The sequence below is a fragment of the Triplophysa rosa genome, linkage group LG20, assembly GCF_024868665.1.
Source record: "Triplophysa rosa linkage group LG20, Trosa_1v2, whole genome shotgun sequence".
Classification (NCBI taxonomy): Eukaryota; Metazoa; Chordata; class Actinopteri; order Cypriniformes; family Nemacheilidae; genus Triplophysa; species Triplophysa rosa.
In genome coordinates this window covers 3,811,044-3,828,726 of record NC_079909.1, presented here as the reverse complement: position 1 = coordinate 3,828,726, position 17,683 = coordinate 3,811,044, and the positions used below count along the sequence as shown (strand labels likewise).

General features: G+C 40.3%; 1 protein-coding gene across 1 annotated transcript; it reads left to right on the top strand.

Moving 5' to 3' along the window:
• Positions 1-9,376: 9,376 nt before the first annotated feature.
• Positions 9,377-16,763, top strand: alas1 (aminolevulinate, delta-, synthase 1). Its single transcript, XM_057362581.1, has 11 exons — positions 9,377-9,530; positions 10,504-10,711; positions 11,672-11,848; positions 11,955-12,080; positions 12,197-12,419; positions 12,826-13,010; positions 13,103-13,282; positions 13,362-13,526; positions 15,659-15,927; positions 16,030-16,192; positions 16,283-16,763. Exons 2-11 carry the CDS (start codon positions 10,516-10,518, stop codon positions 16,441-16,443), a joined length of 1,845 nt encoding a protein of 614 aa, XP_057218564.1. The 5' UTR covers positions 9,377-9,530; positions 10,504-10,515; the 3' UTR covers positions 16,444-16,763.
• The last annotated feature ends 920 nt before the right edge of the window (positions 16,764-17,683 follow it).

Below are 17,683 nucleotides of genomic sequence, written 5' to 3'. Positions count from 1 at the left end.
AATTAAAGTTGTACCTGCAAAAACAAGAAAAGGTTGAAAACACAGAAGACAGACATACCCACATACAAAACACTCCACAGACACAATATGCACACGTACTAACACACATAGACATAGACACACACACACACGGACGCGCACGCACACACACACGTACACAGACAAGTACGCACACACACACAGACACGCGCACACACACACAGACACGCATGCACGCACACACAGACACGCATGCACGCACACACACACGCTCAGTGAGAGCACACATTTAAGATAAAGGAGAGAGAAGCACAGCTCAAATATAACCGACTATAAATTCCTATATGCAATATTAATTAAGTAAAACTTTAAAATTCTAAAGCAGCCCCCCCAGTCAGGCAAATAGTGCAAAAAACAGTATGCAAACGGTGGCGAGGAACCCAAAACTCTAATCGAGAAAAAAAACCTCAGGAGAACCCAGGCCCAACCAGGGGTTTCCAGTTCCCCTCTGGCAAAAGCTGCTGCCTCTGCACAAGCTCCAGAGAGCTTGCACAACAAGGCTAAATAAAATAAATAAACTTACTAATAAGGTAAATTATAGTTTATCATTAGATTATCATTAATAATCTAATAGCATTTTAAATTTTGTGGTTAAGACGTGTCAGGTGACCGTGTCCTTCTTTATCCAGCTCTATCATCTCAGCTCTTGTCAGGTCACCGCTTCCCATTCTCCGCTCTACCATCAGGTCAGGCCATGAAGACGTGTCAGGCGACCGCATCCTTCTTTATCCAGCTCTATCATCTCAGCTCTTGTCATGTCGCCGCTTCCCATTCTCCACTCTACCATCAGGTCAGGCCCACGGTTCCCGCCTCCTTCCTTCTGTTTTATTGAGCGTTATTACAGTCATTTTACAAAGCCATTTCTAAGGCTTTGGGACTCCAGCGAACCATGGTGAGAGCCATTATCCACAAATAGAGTAAACTACTGGTGAACCTTTCAAGCGCACTTGAGATTTGTAGCAGGACAATGATCTGAAACATAGCAGCGAGTCCACCTCTGAATGGCTCAAGTGAAGTGATGTGACGTGTGGCCGAGTATGGTGTTCCATACTCGGAATATGTACTCTGCATTTAACCCAACCAAGTGCACACACACAGCAGTGAGTAACACACACACCCAGCAGTGAGTAACACACACACCCAGAGCAGTGAGCAGCCATTGCTGCGGCGCACAGGGAGCAGTTGGGGGATCAGTGCCTTGCTCAAGGGTCTCACCTCAGCCGTGGTATTGAGCGCTGATCATTCACTCCCCCCACCTACAAACCCTGCTGGTACTGAGGCTCAAACCGGCAACGTTTGGGTTACACGTCCGAGTCTCTATCGACAAATGTCTCAATCGACGGCTCAGTCAGCGTTTAAGTGGCACCGAAATGAGGCACCGAAATCTGCTTATTGATTCGGTCCAGTTACATACCGGATACATAGGTACTCAACCCTACTCTTGGATTACCCCTTCGTCTTGCGCTTCCTATAGCACAGCATCACGTAACAGAATATCTGTCAGTTCCTCAGCTAACCCTCAGTCAGCACCATATGGGAACTCTGATCCACCTCCGGCCTTCCAATCTCCAGCTCTGCCTACAGTAGGCGTGAGGATCCCCTGTTTCCATCTCCAGCCCCTAAGTCCTGGACTCCTCTTTGTCCTCTGACCCATCGGCTCCACCTTGGCTTTTTCTATTTCGTCCTCACCATTGCCATCACCCCACTCGCTCCACCAGCCTCCCTCGTCCCTCCAGCTCTGTCTTGGTCAGTCGTCACTCTGGTTTCGCTCCAGACTTCCAAACCTCCAGCTACACATCAGGCCTCCACCCCCTCCTGCTCCACTAGGCTCACCTTCCCTCTAGCTCTGCCATCCTCAGTTGTTCCGCCACAGTCTCCCAGATCCCCATATCCGTCTTGCTCGAATGACCCGTTAGCTCCACCTTGGTCCTTCGGACCTCAGGTGTCACCCTTATTCTCTACCTGTTCATCTCCACCTGGGTCTCCACCTCCACCTGGGTCTCCACCTCCAGCGACTCGGTCTCCATTGCTCGTCCCCAGGGTGTCATCTGCCAATTATAATAATAATAAACTTTATTTTATATAGCACCTTTAAAAGCTCTTTACAGAAGTGAAGAGTACAAAAAATAAGTATACAGACAAATAATAAAAATAAAACACAGAGAAGATATTTACGATATCAATGGTATTACATAAAGGCTAATAAAGGCTAAAAATGGGTTTTAAGAGCAGATGAACCTCATGTTTAATGTGGAGAGAGGCATGTTTGGCCATACACTCTCTCCGATCTCGTCTTAGGCCCCGCCCCCTCTTTTCCTCATTATTGATTGTTAATTATTTCATGCCCCACAGCTGTCCCCCTCTTGATTTGATCCTTTTATAATGCCCTTGTGTTTTCTGTCCTGTGTTGGTTCATTTCGATTCATGTGATTGCATGGCGAGTTCCTGACTTGTCAGTGTAGTCTAGTTATTTGCAAACTATGGTAAATGTTATCTTTAGTCCTGTCTTGTTTAGTTAGTCCGTGTTCCTGTTTATCTGTCATGTTTATATCTTTGTTATTTTACCCCCTCATGGGTTTTTGTTTTGTTATTATTATTAAATGTCTTGTTAACCCCTTACCCGCTGTCTGCACCTGGTTCTGCACCTGTCTCACCATGATCGTGACACAGAATGCATGACATTACATGATACCCGATCTTTAAGAATTATGCATTGTGCATATATTAAGAATAATTCCGTAGTACTCCAAAAAGTTTAGTTTTAAGTTTTATGTCTGTAACACAGTGTCTACACCGGACGTGACTGGCACGACGCGACACGACATGACACACGGCTTGTTCTAATGGGATTGTTGTGCCGCGACGTATCCAGTGTGGACAAAATGTATAATTATAATGGGTTCTAATTAGGGGTGTGCACGAATAGTCGAAAATTCGAATATTCGATCTGCAGTAGTTATTCGAATAATAAAATCGCTATTCGTATTTCGCTAAAATATTGCTCTGCTGGCCAAGCACGCAAACTAATACTAACAGTTATACATATATGCACTGGGTGGAGCTGTGGAGCGCGCAGTGAAAGTGAGATGATTGGATTTGATGACAAAATGGCGTCCTCGACCTGTAAGCACAGCGAAGTTTGGAACTACTTTGTTCAAAATGATCAACATGTGATGTGCAAAATTTGTCAGGCGAAACTAAGTTATCATCAAAGCACCACTTCATATGAATTCCAAACACCGAAACGTAATTATTGACCCACCGAATGAAGACGGACAGCTGCCCATCACAGCATTCGTGACTGCAGGAAGGCGGAGATGTACCCCCAAGCGAGCCGAAAAGACCACTCAGCTCATAGCAAAAATGATCTCAAGAGATATGCTTCCTTTTAGTTTCGTTGAGGGAGAAGGATTTAAAGAAGTCTTGCCATTTCTAGAGCCAGATTACGACATTCCCTCACGGAAAACCATAACAGCGAAAGCAGAGCTTCAACATGAGAGCACGGTTTCCGAATTCAAAACTACTTTAGTGATGGTAGAGTTCGTGAGCATTATATCTGACAATTGGACAGCATTAAACACAGAGTCCTATGTCACTATAACGTGCCATTTTATTGCTGATGGTAAGGTGAACAGTTATGTTCTGCAAACCCGAGCAATGGATGAGTGACACTCTGCTGCCAACCTGGCAGATCATTTGATGACATCTGTAGAGCAGTGGGGCCTGAACGGCAAAGTGGTCGCGTGCATGCACGATAACGCTAGCAATATGATAGCTGCAAACAGACACATGAACTGGGAATCTGTACCTTGTTTCGCGCACACGCTTCAGTTGGCCATCAATGATGGATTTAAAGCTGCAACCATAAATAGACTCATCGGAGCATGCAGTAGACTTGTAGGACATTTCCACCACAGCGCGATTGCCACAAATGCACTTAAGCAGAAACAAAGACAGTTAGAGTTGCCTTCACACAAGCTTGTGCAATACTGCAAAACGCGCTGGAATTCGACTGCTGATACGTTTGCACGATTACATGAACAGCGCTGGGCCATCACCGCCGTGCTCTCTGACAGGACGTAACCAAACTGGCGGATGCAAAAACTCTGGAGTTAATCGATGATCACTGGCAGACAATTGAGGAAATGTTACCTGTCCTCCAGACTCTGAAAACTGCAAGTGAAGCACTGGGTGGTGTTGGACTTAATGGTCAGTCCTGCATGCTCAAAAATTTGCACAGAGACGTTCTCCAAAATTAAACAGAAGTTTTATTATCAGATGTAAAAAGGGTAACAAAGCTTTGGGTTGTCAGTCGCTCTCCACACTCTCTCAAAAGCCAACAACCCAGTTTATTCAAAAAACACACATATTTATTCAGTATTTGACGTCGTTCTCATCTTCTGACTCCTCCTTTTTCTCTGGGGAGTATTGCTCCTTAGCAACCAATCACCGTGAACCACGTTTATCTGACTCCGTCCTTCTTTGTTAGTTTCTGCAAAACAACATCTCTCACAACACATGTTTTACATCCTGTGGTCAGTCGCTAGTTTCGGGGAGTGTTCCCTAGAGACAGTTTCTTATGGCCAGACAACATACCAACATTCTTTTAGTAAAAAGAAAACACTCAATCATCTAATGCTTTTAATTATGTAGCGTTGTTTCTTAATCCTATGATTCATTAAAACACATCACAACTCATGATTATACTTAAAACATATGCAGTGGATTGATTCATAACATTTCTTTTCTGTGTGACTCTTTGTGTGTGTGTGTGTGTGTGTGTGTGTGCGTGTGCGTGTGCGTGTGCGTGTGCGTGTGCGTGTGCGTGTGTGTGTGCTGACTTAGTTAGATTTATGGTTTCACCCCCTCTTTTCCTGTTTCACTCTGCTTGTCACAGTAATTTTCCACTGAGTAAAATAGCAAGCACATGATAAAAGCACACAGCTTAATGATTTAATGAAAGAAAACACTTATTGATTATATTGATAATTAAATCATACTTTTAACTGAATAATATTTCCACAGTGGCGAAAACTACGTGTCTGTCTCCATAGTCTATCCACTTGTGCAAAGCCTTTTATGCAGGTTTGTCTAATTTAAATGAATAAATGCATGTATTACTTAGTTTAGGTTCATTCTCTTTTTTTTCTAAACAAATTGTTTTCTTCAAAATTATTTTCTTAATTTTGTTTTCATTTAAATATATAAATTGATAAAATCGAATAAAATGTAAATCAATTCAAAGACGAACACCAGTCCAATGTTTAGCGTTTATATAAAAATGTTACTTAGAAAATAAATTAGGCAATAATGGAATATGAGACCAAAATTCTCAATTATTAATTTATTTCATCTTTGTCTACAGACACCTTCAAATGTGCAGTGGAGAATCACAGAAAGTGACTGAATTCAAAAACACCGTTGCGGCATCTCTCAAGCAACGAATAAACGCAGCTAACTTTGAGAACGTAGGGAAAACTCCTCTTCTCGCATCCGCCCTAGATCCTTGGCACAAACACCTCAGGTTCCTCGACGAAAACATGAGAGAAGGAGTGAGAAAAAAAGTTTTTGAACAATATCAGGGCATTTCCCTGGATGTGAGTAGCGCGGATGCACACGCCGCTACGAACGATGGAGAGGATGAGGCAATGCACCCTCGTCGGAAAAGACTGAGAAATGTGTGGTTGTGATAGAGGTGAGTTTTGGTTGTTTGGTACTTTGATAGTTTTGCTTGTTGTTTCGATGGAGCCAGCAGAAAGAGAAAGACTTCCCCTGTATGGGAATTCTTTGATCAGATTTCTTCTAACAAGGTATGGCCTACATACATTTTTATCAATGCATTATATTTGTTATTTTTTATTTTGAATGTCTCAATCTTTTATTCAAAGGTGAAGTGTATGTTGTGCTCCAAGGAATTGGTGTATATTAATAACACTTCATCTATGTTAAGGCATTATCGTGCCTTGCATGAGAACAAGGAGAGAAATGGAGGTGGGCCCATCCAAGGTGTGTCATTACAAATATTACAAAACTATGATATAATAATAATAATATATGAACAATTTTTCCATCTTTACTTTTGTAAATCATGAAAAGGAAAAGGTATGTTTTGTTTACACAGCTTCTCTTTTTTTCTAGCTACCAGAAAACAAGAGCTGGATGAGGCCCTGGTCACAATGATTGTGAAGGACACACAGCCATTTAGTGTTGTGGAGGATGTTGGATTTAGAGACTTTGTTCACAAACTAGACCCAACCGATGTTCTTCCCACAAGGCAGGTGTGTATAGGTGCATGCATCAAGCAAAAGTGTATTATAATATTGCATTTGGCAATTAAGCACAGCTTCTTCTTTCGTTTAGGCTGTAAAGGCCATGGTGGAGGCAAAATATGCCTAAGGAGTACAAGGAGAAGGCCAAAGCTGAGGTGAAGAAGGTGACTGCAGTTAGCCTGACATCTGACATGTGGACGTCCATCAACATCACAGGGGGCTGAACTTGTATCCCCAGGTAATGTAGTTTTTGGCTTTGAAGTCAATTTGGATTGTTTACTACACACTCACTAACAATGTCGTTGTTTTCTTCTCAGGTAACAGGCTGTGGCGTCGTTTGGATGACAGTGTGATGGTGTCAAGGGGAAGGCACAACCTTACAGCAGATGCTACTGTGGAAGTCCAGCGGTATCTTGCCGAACAAAATATTGGGCGATTGGAGGACCCACTTCAGTACTGGGAGAGACAGAAGATTAAATATCCACATTTGTATATGCTTGCTGTCAAGTATTTATGTACCCCGGCTTCATCTGTGCCATGCCAAAGGGTGTTTTCAAAGGCAGGAGAAGTTGTGTAAAAAAAAACGAAATCGCCTTAGCCCTAAAACAGTTGAGAAAATAATATTCTTGAATAAAAACTCCTGAAGTATATCCTGTTCATCATTTTCCTTGTTGCACAAGCAAAATCACAGTCCCCTGCAAAGTCTCACAAGCACATTCACTGCCCTCTGCCCAGTTAAACCCAGACACTTTTCAGTTTTATAATAATAATTCTGCCTATTATGACCAAAACATTTATTTACACACATTTCATAGTCCCATTCATTTCAAGCCAACACGTTTATTACACAGTTATGTGTACAATCATTATATACCACCAGAAAATACACATATTCATACAATGCATTAGTCTATGTGGAAATTTTTTCCTCCACCTTTATTTCTAAGCCTTAAATGGCACAAAATACAGTGTATCACAGACCACATCAGGCACATCTGTAATGTATCTGCCTGTTCTACACTCTTTGGCCACCAGATGGTATTTTGAGCAAATGAAGCCTCGAGAAATGAACCCTTTTGTGAACCACTTGGCTGAAAAGCTTCAATGCTTCATGAGGCTTCATCTCGCCATCACTAGACACAAGATCGCTGATGAACGCATATTGAGAAATGGCCCTCGTTTGAGATATTTTCTGTTAGTGAGGAAATGGATAATAAAATAGGCTATACACATTTGTATAACAAGGACGATGCAGGTCTAATATGACCCCTCAGTGGTCAGCAGCTACAGACCAATTTCACTCCAGCCCTTCCTTCCAAAGGCCCTATAGAAAGGGTGGTATTTAACCAGTTATCTGCATATCTCTCACAGATCGGCCCGTAAACTAGACATTCAACAATTTGGCTTCAAGAAAGGACATTCTACACAGTATCATTCAACACTCTTAAAAATGTTGGGTTATTTAAACACAGTGTTGGGTCAAAAATGGACAAATCCAACAGTTGGGTTATAAATGATCATGCTGGGTAGTTTTAATCCAAAATGGGTTGTTTTAACCCATTCTTGGTCCAGTAGAAACATTGTAAACTTAACCGTTGGGTTTAGAAATACTTTTATTATATACACAATATTCTTTATATCTACAGTATACACTGTGTTTGCATAATGTTTACAGTGATCCCAGTGTACAATATTATCTCTAAAATATTTTTTTTAATATTGCTTCATTGTGCCAACAGCTGCTGCCATTTTTAAAAAATCCTCATAATTGATGTAATTCTTTGATCATTTCTGGGCTCTTCTATAACTGTTTGGTTGGGGTCAGCCAGGAATTCAAAGATGAAGACTGCAACGGACTGCTAGAACAGCTGAAAGGATCATTGGAGCAAGCCAGCCCAAACTTCAGGACAACTCCAGAATAAACAAGCGAGCAGGTAACATCATCACACACTCCTCTCACCCCGGCCACAACCTGTGTTGTCGTCGTCTTCTTTTCCTTAGTCGTACTTATTTAAACTTACTTATTGTTCTTCCTGTTCTCATGTCATGTATCTACTGTATGTATGCATGTATGGATACTTGAATGATCAATAATATCAGATATGCAGCTTAGAAATGTAGCATGGTGTAATGGTTCCTATTAATTGATGTCAAATAGTCTTGAGGGATCATCGCTCTTACATCTTAATCTGTAATTAAAAACTCCACTTATAACAATAAAGCAGTAAGGAAAGAGAAGAAAACGCTTTCGTGCATTTTTCTGAAAGCTGGTTCAAATGAATATATGAATAGGCTACAAAATTAATTGACCTTAAACTAATCATAATTGAATATAACCTCTGCAAAATGCTGCAAATGCATGCACAAAAAGAGATTTAAGACTCAAATAGCTTTATGGGCATGGTAAAATGGCGTTATATTGCCAAAGCAACTTTAAATATGCATAAGTTTACACACAAATGCATGATATACTGTATAACGCTACACTAACATAATGTAATGCGATTAAGTGGCCGCAAGATGTCGCACCTTTCCCTGTTTTCTTATATGGCGCTTTTCACAATGTGCATTGTTCCAAAGCAGGAACAATCGTTAATGGCATTAATAAAAAAAACACAGATATAAAGGTATATACAAATTAAAATAATTACAATTAATGTTGATGATTATTTGATTATATAATGATGATGATTGTGCTGCTGTTTTAGATAGACTGGTTGAGTAAAACAAGTAAAACTGCAATAAGACCTTATAACATTGCAGGCACTCTATTGGTGCACACGAGTACAAACATCTATGAGTACAAAGGCACTGTATATTAGTATATTAGCTGTTATTGCTGTAGTGTTCTCTGCTCTGGCACTGGTTTGTTATATTTAATTGTTAATTGTTTAAAGTTTTATGGTGGTTGACAGACAAGTTTATTGCGCATAGAGAGTTTAATAATAAAACAATAGTGTTTCAAGGAAGGAAATGGGTGTGTTCTTGGAATCCACGTCATAACATGCAACATCTCGCGATATTTGTTCGTGCGGCTCTTTCATAAAACCTCCGTGCGTCCGTTCGCCCTCTCGTTCGTCCTCAGTGTAGGATAACGAAGATACGCGCTCCTCTCAGGAGCAAAAACAGGTCACGTACAACATCATATGATTTATTGACAGTCGGGACGGTCACAGTGTTCGCACCTCGTTTAAAGTCGGAGTAATCTCGGATCAAACTGAAGTGAGTAATTTAATTCATTTTTTAAAGGGGAGCACATTAATGCTAATCTTATTAGCATGTACATGTAACGTTAGTCGACTTGCTTATGGGAGTTGACGTACGATACATTCAACAGTTTATTACGTTAGCTGAATAACAATGAGTTTACTGGTTGTATCTTCTTACACGACACAAGTCTTACAATAAAGTGGTGTGTGTTTGAGGTGTTATTATGATTCTTTGCTTAGATGTCATCTGTATACACACACTAATGTTAGATATTCTCGCATTATAAAGTGTACCTGAAGTGATAGTCTTCTAAGGAAGTTTAGTTGCAGGCTTTATTTTTATTTGTATACAAAACGTGATATTTGGCATAATCTTTAAGGTTTTTCAGAACATGACAACCTTGAGTGATGTAACGTTTGTTTGACAGACTTGTTCTCATGAGTCATGTTTTTTGTAACTCTTTTCAGTGATTTTGTTTTAGTTTAATAGTTTGATTTCTGGATCTGTGTTTATTTATGCTTTTTTATGTTCGTACTAAAAAATAGATATCAAGACGATATTAGAAATATTTAACAAAACTAACTTCTGAAAAATATGTTATCGTGAATGAAATGCCTTTATGTTTTCGTACCTGGTCCAGACGATCTTTGTTTATTATTATTATTATTATTATTATTATTATTAGAAACTACAAGCAGAAACATATTATAACAAGATATCCGAATAAAAAAGCAACAAAAAATAGCTTAAATGTTCAGGTTTTCATGAGGCATGGTGTTTCATATAGGGAGAGAACTAAAACATTCTGGAAGGTGTGCCCTGAGGACCAGGGTTGAGAAACACTTTATGAATTGCTTACCTTAGGAACGGTAACCAAGTGTAGCCACCATGTTTTTCTGGCAGATGTATTACTGTAGTGACACCATGGTTAATGTTGTTTTTGGCATTATAACGTCTGTATTAACACTGCTTTATTTCATTTCAGGCTTGGACAATTATGGATGCCATCATTCGCTGCCCATTCCTGTCTCGTGTCCCCCAAACTTTCCTGCATCAGGCTAGAAAGTCCTTGGTTGCGTACGCAGTGAAATGTCCTGTCATGATGGACCTCGCCTCGAGGCCACTGGTCCGCTCTGTCTGCTCTTCCTCTGCCAGCTTTCAGAAGGTCGAGAATACGACCCCGGCCAATGAGGGTCAGTCTGTTTAACCATTGCTTGTTCATGCACTTGTTCAAGCATGTGTTTACTACATATAGTCTACATTTTAAAGAGAAAAACACTACTCCACATTGTTCCTCGATTGAAAGTGCCACATGACTTCATTACACTGCATATGCATTATGACATTAGAAATGCATAAATAGCAGTAATTTTGTTGTAAATTACCATTTGTACATCAGTTGGGTTTGAAAAATTGATGCGTTTAAAAATTATATTAGATAATTTGGAAATGGATGGTAATGTTGAATGCGTTGCATAATGGGAGTTGTAGGAAACTTTTTCCTCGTCGAAGCAGAGACCAGGAGACGTTGGGATATCTTTCATACAGAAGTTCTCTTTATTGAGGACTCGCTGTGCGTCGCTGTAGTCATCCAAGTCTGACTTTAGTTCAGTACAGTAAAGTTTTATACCTTTCAAGGGGGCGGGATACATAGAGGTGGAGATGATTTACACATAGCATGCAAATGCAATACAGGAATCAGCCTGTTACCGGACTTGTCCCAGCCAAGGTCTCATCAGCATAGCAGTGTCATTCAAATGCATAGGTGCTAATCCAATCAGCCTGACAGTATTGACCATACCTTCACATTATCATAGAGACAAAGGCTTAGCTGTGCCTTGAGCTTAGCATTCACCTTTAACTTGGGACCCTGCCCAATGGTCAGGAAGTGAATAAAGACAAAAGGGTAATGTCTCAGACATCTGGGCTGCCTGACTTGATCTTCTTCGAATGTCATCGTCTTTACCTCAAAATGTGAAACATAATGTATATAACTTTAACCTAGATATAACATTGTATACATTTGTAATCCCACGGAGTATAATATATACTGTAGAGGGAGTAAAATATATTCATTTTGTATGCGGTTTTGTTATTCTCACCATTACGTTATTATTTTAACTAAAAAGTCCCCCCTTTGTTTTTTAAATTAGAACCTGAAGGGGCCCCCAAAGTACCTCTGGACCACCCCGCGCCTTCAGCAGGTCAACCTGCGGCCTCCAAATGCCCCTTCCTGGCAGCCGAGATGGGCCAGAAGAACAGCAGCGTGGTTCGGCAAGCTCGCATGGAACTACAGGAAGACGTTTCTGAAGTTCGCACCGTGTGCAAAGGTTTGTGAGGAAGCGATTCGCTGCTTTTGGATCTTTATTTAAACTTTTATTAGAGCTTGCATGAAACAGTCAGTGGCTTGACATCTAAAGGTGATCCATTTTTCAGATGTCCCTCAATCTGAGCTGAAACCCTTGGTCAAGGACACTAAGGTTGGAGGGAACCTCATGAGGAAGCTGATGAAACAACGGCCAACCAGCGTCTCTCACTTGCTGCAGGAGAACATGCCCAAGAGTAAGAGTTTTTACACATCTACGTCTTGCGCTAAGTGTTGTGCTAAAAGCGCAATGGTGAAACTGAAACTGTAAACCACTTCTCATTGTGATTCGGCTTGTGTTCGTCTCTCGCAGCTGTCTCCAACTTTCGCTACGATGAGTTCTTTGAGAAGAAAATCGAGGCGAAGAAGAACGATCACACATACCGTGTGTTTAAAACGGTGAACCGCAGAGCCACCGAGTTCCCGATGGCGGACGATTACACCGAGTCCTTGTCCTACAAGAGGAATGTTTCAGTGTGGTGCAGCAACGACTATCTCGGCATGAGCCGCCATCCATGGGTTGTGCAATCTATAATGTAAGTGAATCATCCAGAACTTGACAAGAATAGGTGCATGTCATATTTCACTGGAAATCAAATGCAAAACTGTGCTTTAAAGAAAACAAATTTTGTTTTTTATTGTTGCATCGTGATGTTATTTTCATGACAGTTGGGGACAAAATATTCTCACTACATAGCAAAATCTAATGTATGTGATAAAAGTAATCAAGTGTGTGATATGTCTTGAATTGCCTTAATGTATTCAGGTAAAAACAAAAATGAACATATAATAAAAAAGTCTTTAAGAATTACAAAATGCAAGTAAACACTTAAGGAAATAAAAAGGATTCAGTTTTATATTTTGGGGCAAAATGTGATGTTATGCTTTCAAATTCACCCGTTCGTGTGTTGTGTAACAGCTCCCCGTGTTCTCTTTCAACAGGGACACGTTACAAAAACATGGTTCAGGAGCTGGAGGGACTCGAAATATATCGGGGACGAGTAAGTTTCACGTGAACCTGGAGCACGAGCTTGCCGATCTCCACAAAAAAGACGCCGCCCTGCTGTTCACCTCCTGTTTCGTAGCCAATGACTCTACGCTCTTTACGCTAGCAAAAATACTACCTGGTAATTATTTTGTTTTGCCTGAGGATTTGAGCGACATTTGAGATGAAACGTGACCCGTTCAGATTTCCAACTTGTTTGTATTTTCTTTTCAGGCTGTGAGATCTATTCAGACGCAGGCAACCATGCCTCCATGATACAGGGCATCAGGAACAGCGGCGCCAAGAAGTTTATCTTCCGCCACAATGACGCCAACCACTTGCGAGAGCTGCTGATGAAATCGGATCCATCCACTCCGAAGATCGTGGCTTTTGAGACCGTGCACTCTATGGATGGTAAGTAAGGACCTCTTTGTTACGCTCCGGGGACTCGCGCGAGCCTGTAGTTAATGGCGACTCTTGTTTGTTGTGTTAGGCGCTGTGTGTCCTCTGGAGGAGATGTGCGATGTTGCCCACGAGTTTGGTGCTATCACCTTTGTGGATGAGGTCCATGCCGTGGGACTGTATGGAGCCAGGGGAGGTGGCATTGGAGATCGGGACAATGTAATGCACAAGATGGACATCATCTCTGGAACTCTTGGTGAGTATGACCTGTTGTGGTAAATTGGGACTTGGGTGTTTTAAACCAAGCTTTCCTTGTGTAGCTGCATTGTTAGTTTTGAATGAGGGTCAGGTCTGTGGACGTGACAGCGGAGGTCTGGTTTTGTCACTCAATGCTCTAGTGGATACTTATTGAACAGAAGCTGCCGTCTTGTCTCCTAGCAACGAGAGCTCCTGCTTTGCTCTTATTGAATTGCTCTTGAATGGCTGTTTGTCTGCCTGCTTGAGATGACCCAGAAGGCATTTCGAGTGTTTCAGTTGAGGTCATCGTTAATATCTATAAATATAGGTTCAATGTGCATAAAGCTTATATTGCTGCGTGATCATTTAAGATTGAATTTCCTCAAAGGCAGATCATGTATTTCCTCATAGTTCTCAGCTCATTTTGAGTCGTCTGAGTCATCCATTCAGAGGAAATGGCTGCAGGTTTGATTTAGACTGAGTCACCAATGAATTTACAAACAAAACACCCGATTGGTTGACGTTTTTATACTAGTTGCCAGTAAATACAGCTCAACAGGAACTTGTGTTGACTGTTTATTGTCAATACATACTCTCTTTTTCTCCATTGGTGCAGTACGTTCTGTATAGTGATCAGTGTTGTAAGTTACTCTGAAAAAGTCATTAATTACTAGTTACCAATTACATATTCAATAGTGTCATTCGATTACTGTATTAATGACTCTCTCCAAAAAGTATTGAAGTACTTATTATTAATTACTTGATATATTCTATATCAACCTTGATTAGTTAAGTGATTCAAGCATAGACATGCAACGGCTATTTTAATTTATTCAAATAAATCATATAAAACTACATAGTAGGGCTGTCTTCAAAATATCGATACGGCGATACATCATCGTGAGCTCCTGACGATGCACTCATCGATTCTGCAGCACCTTTGTAATTAGCCAATTATAATGCAAAAATATTGTGTTACGATTATTAAAGGTGTAAAGGATCTGATCGGAGTTATCAGTGTTCCAATCCGTACGGATCGCCCCACACAATTCTAAATGGATGTGACCCGCGGATTAACTGCAATGTTTCACCATCATAACGGAAAGGTTAAGAGCACGCTCTTTTACCTTCTCTCTGCATCCGTGTGCGTTTTCCGTAAATCCGTAAACGGTTGCTTTTAAGGCAAAGTTTAAAGTTAGTGTCAGGTAGGCGCTAATTCAACACACATGACGCAGCTATGCTTTTGCCTTATCCACTATAAAACTATTGCACGTGATTAAAATCAATGAAACTCCCTCCGCTGGAGGGATGTAGTGACGCGCTGCTCGCTCATAATACAGTAACGCATTTGAAAAAGACGTGAAAGAGCCACAGTACATGTGCGTGTAATAGAAAGTGAAGAGCAAAGACCTGCTTAAATCTTACAGCACCAATACATTTATAATATATCTAGAAATCCGCCATCTATTTCAATTCAACACATTTCTTTTTTAATTAAATCTATTTACACTGACTGCACGTTTATGCATGTATTCATATTTATTTGTTATACATATAGTCTATTTGTAAAGCACATGCATATATATGATGTAGCCTAGAAACCCTGTTTTAGAAACAAGGGTCTATAAAGACTTGGTCTTTTACAACTTTATACTCATTCTCAAAACTACTTTATGCATTGATTTGTCAGATTAACTGACAAGTAGTTATGAATGGCAATTTTCTGCAAGTATATTTTGTTCTAAATCTTTCATATGAGAAATGTAATAAAAAATTCACCCGTATCGTGATACATATCGTATCAAGGCCTTGTATCGGGATGCGTATCGTATCGTGAAGTTGTTGGCGATACACAGCCCTACTACATAGTAAAGTATTTTTTATTACCTTACCAAAATATTACAAATGTGAGAAGGATACTTTAAAGTACGCATTTTAAAGATTTATGTCAATTCCACTATTGTATATTACACAGTAATTAGTTTGATTACATCAGAAGTTACTTTAATTAAATTACAGAAAAAAATAAGAGTAATCCATTACTTTACTTTTTCCAGGATAACGTAATTAAATTACTTAGTAACTAGTTACACCCAACACTGTGATACAGGACACACTGCTGCTTCCTCTAATGCTGTTTTATTTTCACAGGGAAAGCGTTCGGGTGTGTCGGAGGTTACATTGCTAGTACCAACGCCTTAGTCGACACCGTCCGTTCCTATGCCGCCGGCTTCATTTTCACTACCTCCCTCCCGCCCATGCTGCTCGCCGGTGCCCGCGAGTCCATTCAGATCCTAAAGAGCGAAGAAGGTTGTGCGCTGAGACGAAAGCACCAGCGCAACGTGAAGCTGCTGCGTCAGATGCTGATGGATACTGGCCTGCCTGTAGTCCATTGCCCCAGCCACATCATTCCAGTCAGAGTACGTAGGCAACGGTCGCCATTTGTGATGTATTTGTGACTTTTGTTATTCACTAAGCTCTACGTTGGTGTGCACGTGGCTAATACGAATGCTTACAATCAGGTTGCAGATGCAGAGAAGAACACGGAGGTCTGTGACATCATGATGAGCCGCTACAACATCTACGTCCAGGCCATTAACTATCCCACAGTGGCACGTGGAGAGGAGATGCTCCGGATCGCCCCGACTCCACATCACACGCCGCAGATGATGAAATACTTTGTCGGTGAGTTTGATTGAACGTGGTTTGGTACGGTGTTGATGCATAGTTGTGTCCTGCGGCACAATAAACAATGACTTTCTTTGTCTATCGCAGATAAGCTAACTCAGACCTGGAAGGAGGTGGGTCTTGAGCTGAAGCCACACTCATCCGCTGAGTGTAACTTATGTCGACAGCCGCTGCACTTCGAGGTGATGAGCGAGAGGGAGAAGTCTTACTTCAGCGGGCTCAGCCAACCTATATCAGCCTGCGGCTAACGCCCGCCTTCATCCAGCATTACACATTCCACACAGATATATTAGCGTCTAAAATATCGTAAATTATTGAGATCACTATTCCATGTACGTCAAATCCTGTATGAGAAAATAAATCTGTAGAAAAAGGATCGTGTATCTATGTATTTTGTTAACAGAGAATACATTTGAGAATTTTAGTATTAAAATTTATATTTAAGACAGAAAATGTTAAATCAGTTGGTCAAATAGGTTTTAAAGGTGTTTTAAAGCGTTTTTTTGGATTTTGATGGAGGCTGGGCACTTTTCCTGAATTTGAATAAAGGCATGACGCTACCTTTGGACACAGACGTAACTTGTTTTCTTTGTGTCATTTGAGCAGCTTGTCTAGATCAATGATTGTAATTCATTAGTATCAATTTGGCACGTGCGTGCGTGGTTGTGTACAGGTTTGTGGTGACTAAATGTCCACACAAGGAGGGTAAATTGTCAATTAATTATTAAACTAACTGAATTCTGTTTGAAAAACTGCATAAAGGTTTGTGTGCGAGTTTGGTGATACAATTTACAGTTTGGACAGTAAAAGACAGTCAATGGAAATTCTCCACTCTATAAGAAGTGTGTGTGTGATGCATATAAAGCCTGAGGTATTTTTCTGAAACGGCACATTGCATTTTGCATCGCACTTCACAACAATATAACATATCTGTCCTATGAAATAATATCAATACCAAACTAAATTCAGTTACTGTATATTACACAGCCGCTGAGAAAATAAAGCGACCATTCCAAATTTTCATTTAATCATCACTTCTAGATTTATTGTGGTCATTCCAGTTCAGTGTTTGTTGAATTTCAACAAAATCAAAGCTCAGGAGTGACAGTCATCCAACAGAAATGTGAAAGACTGACAGCATGACACATGAAAACTGAGAAAAATCCAGGTTGTCACATTAAAATGTTTTTTTTTACATTTTCCTAAATACCTGTATAAATATGACTGTTGTATTGCTTAAAAGTGAATATGAACTTGTTTTCTTTGCCGTATTTGAGGTCTAAAAAAATACAGAGCATCTTTTCTGTTATTTTGACCTGTTTCTCCAGTTTTCATTTTCTGCAAATGGAAACAAAATTTGTATTTGAAATATTGTCAGTAGTTCACAGAATGAAACAAAAATGATAATTTTACATAAACACTTACCTATTATTCGAAAAAGTATCTCTAGTTTTTCAACAGCTGTATTTCCATATACAAACCAAATAC

Coding starts and splice junctions, on each gene's coding strand:
- alas1 (XM_057362581.1), top strand. CDS start 10,516: ATGGATGCCATCATTCGCTGCCCATTCCTGTCTCGTGTCCCCCAAACT. Junction 12,081..12,196: donor GCAGGAGAACATGCCCAAGA/GTAAGAGTTTTT, acceptor CGTCTCTCGCAG/CTGTCTCCAACTTTCGCTAC. Junction 13,011..13,102: donor GCTAGCAAAAATACTACCTG/GTAATTATTTTG, acceptor TTTTCTTTTCAG/GCTGTGAGATCTATTCAGAC.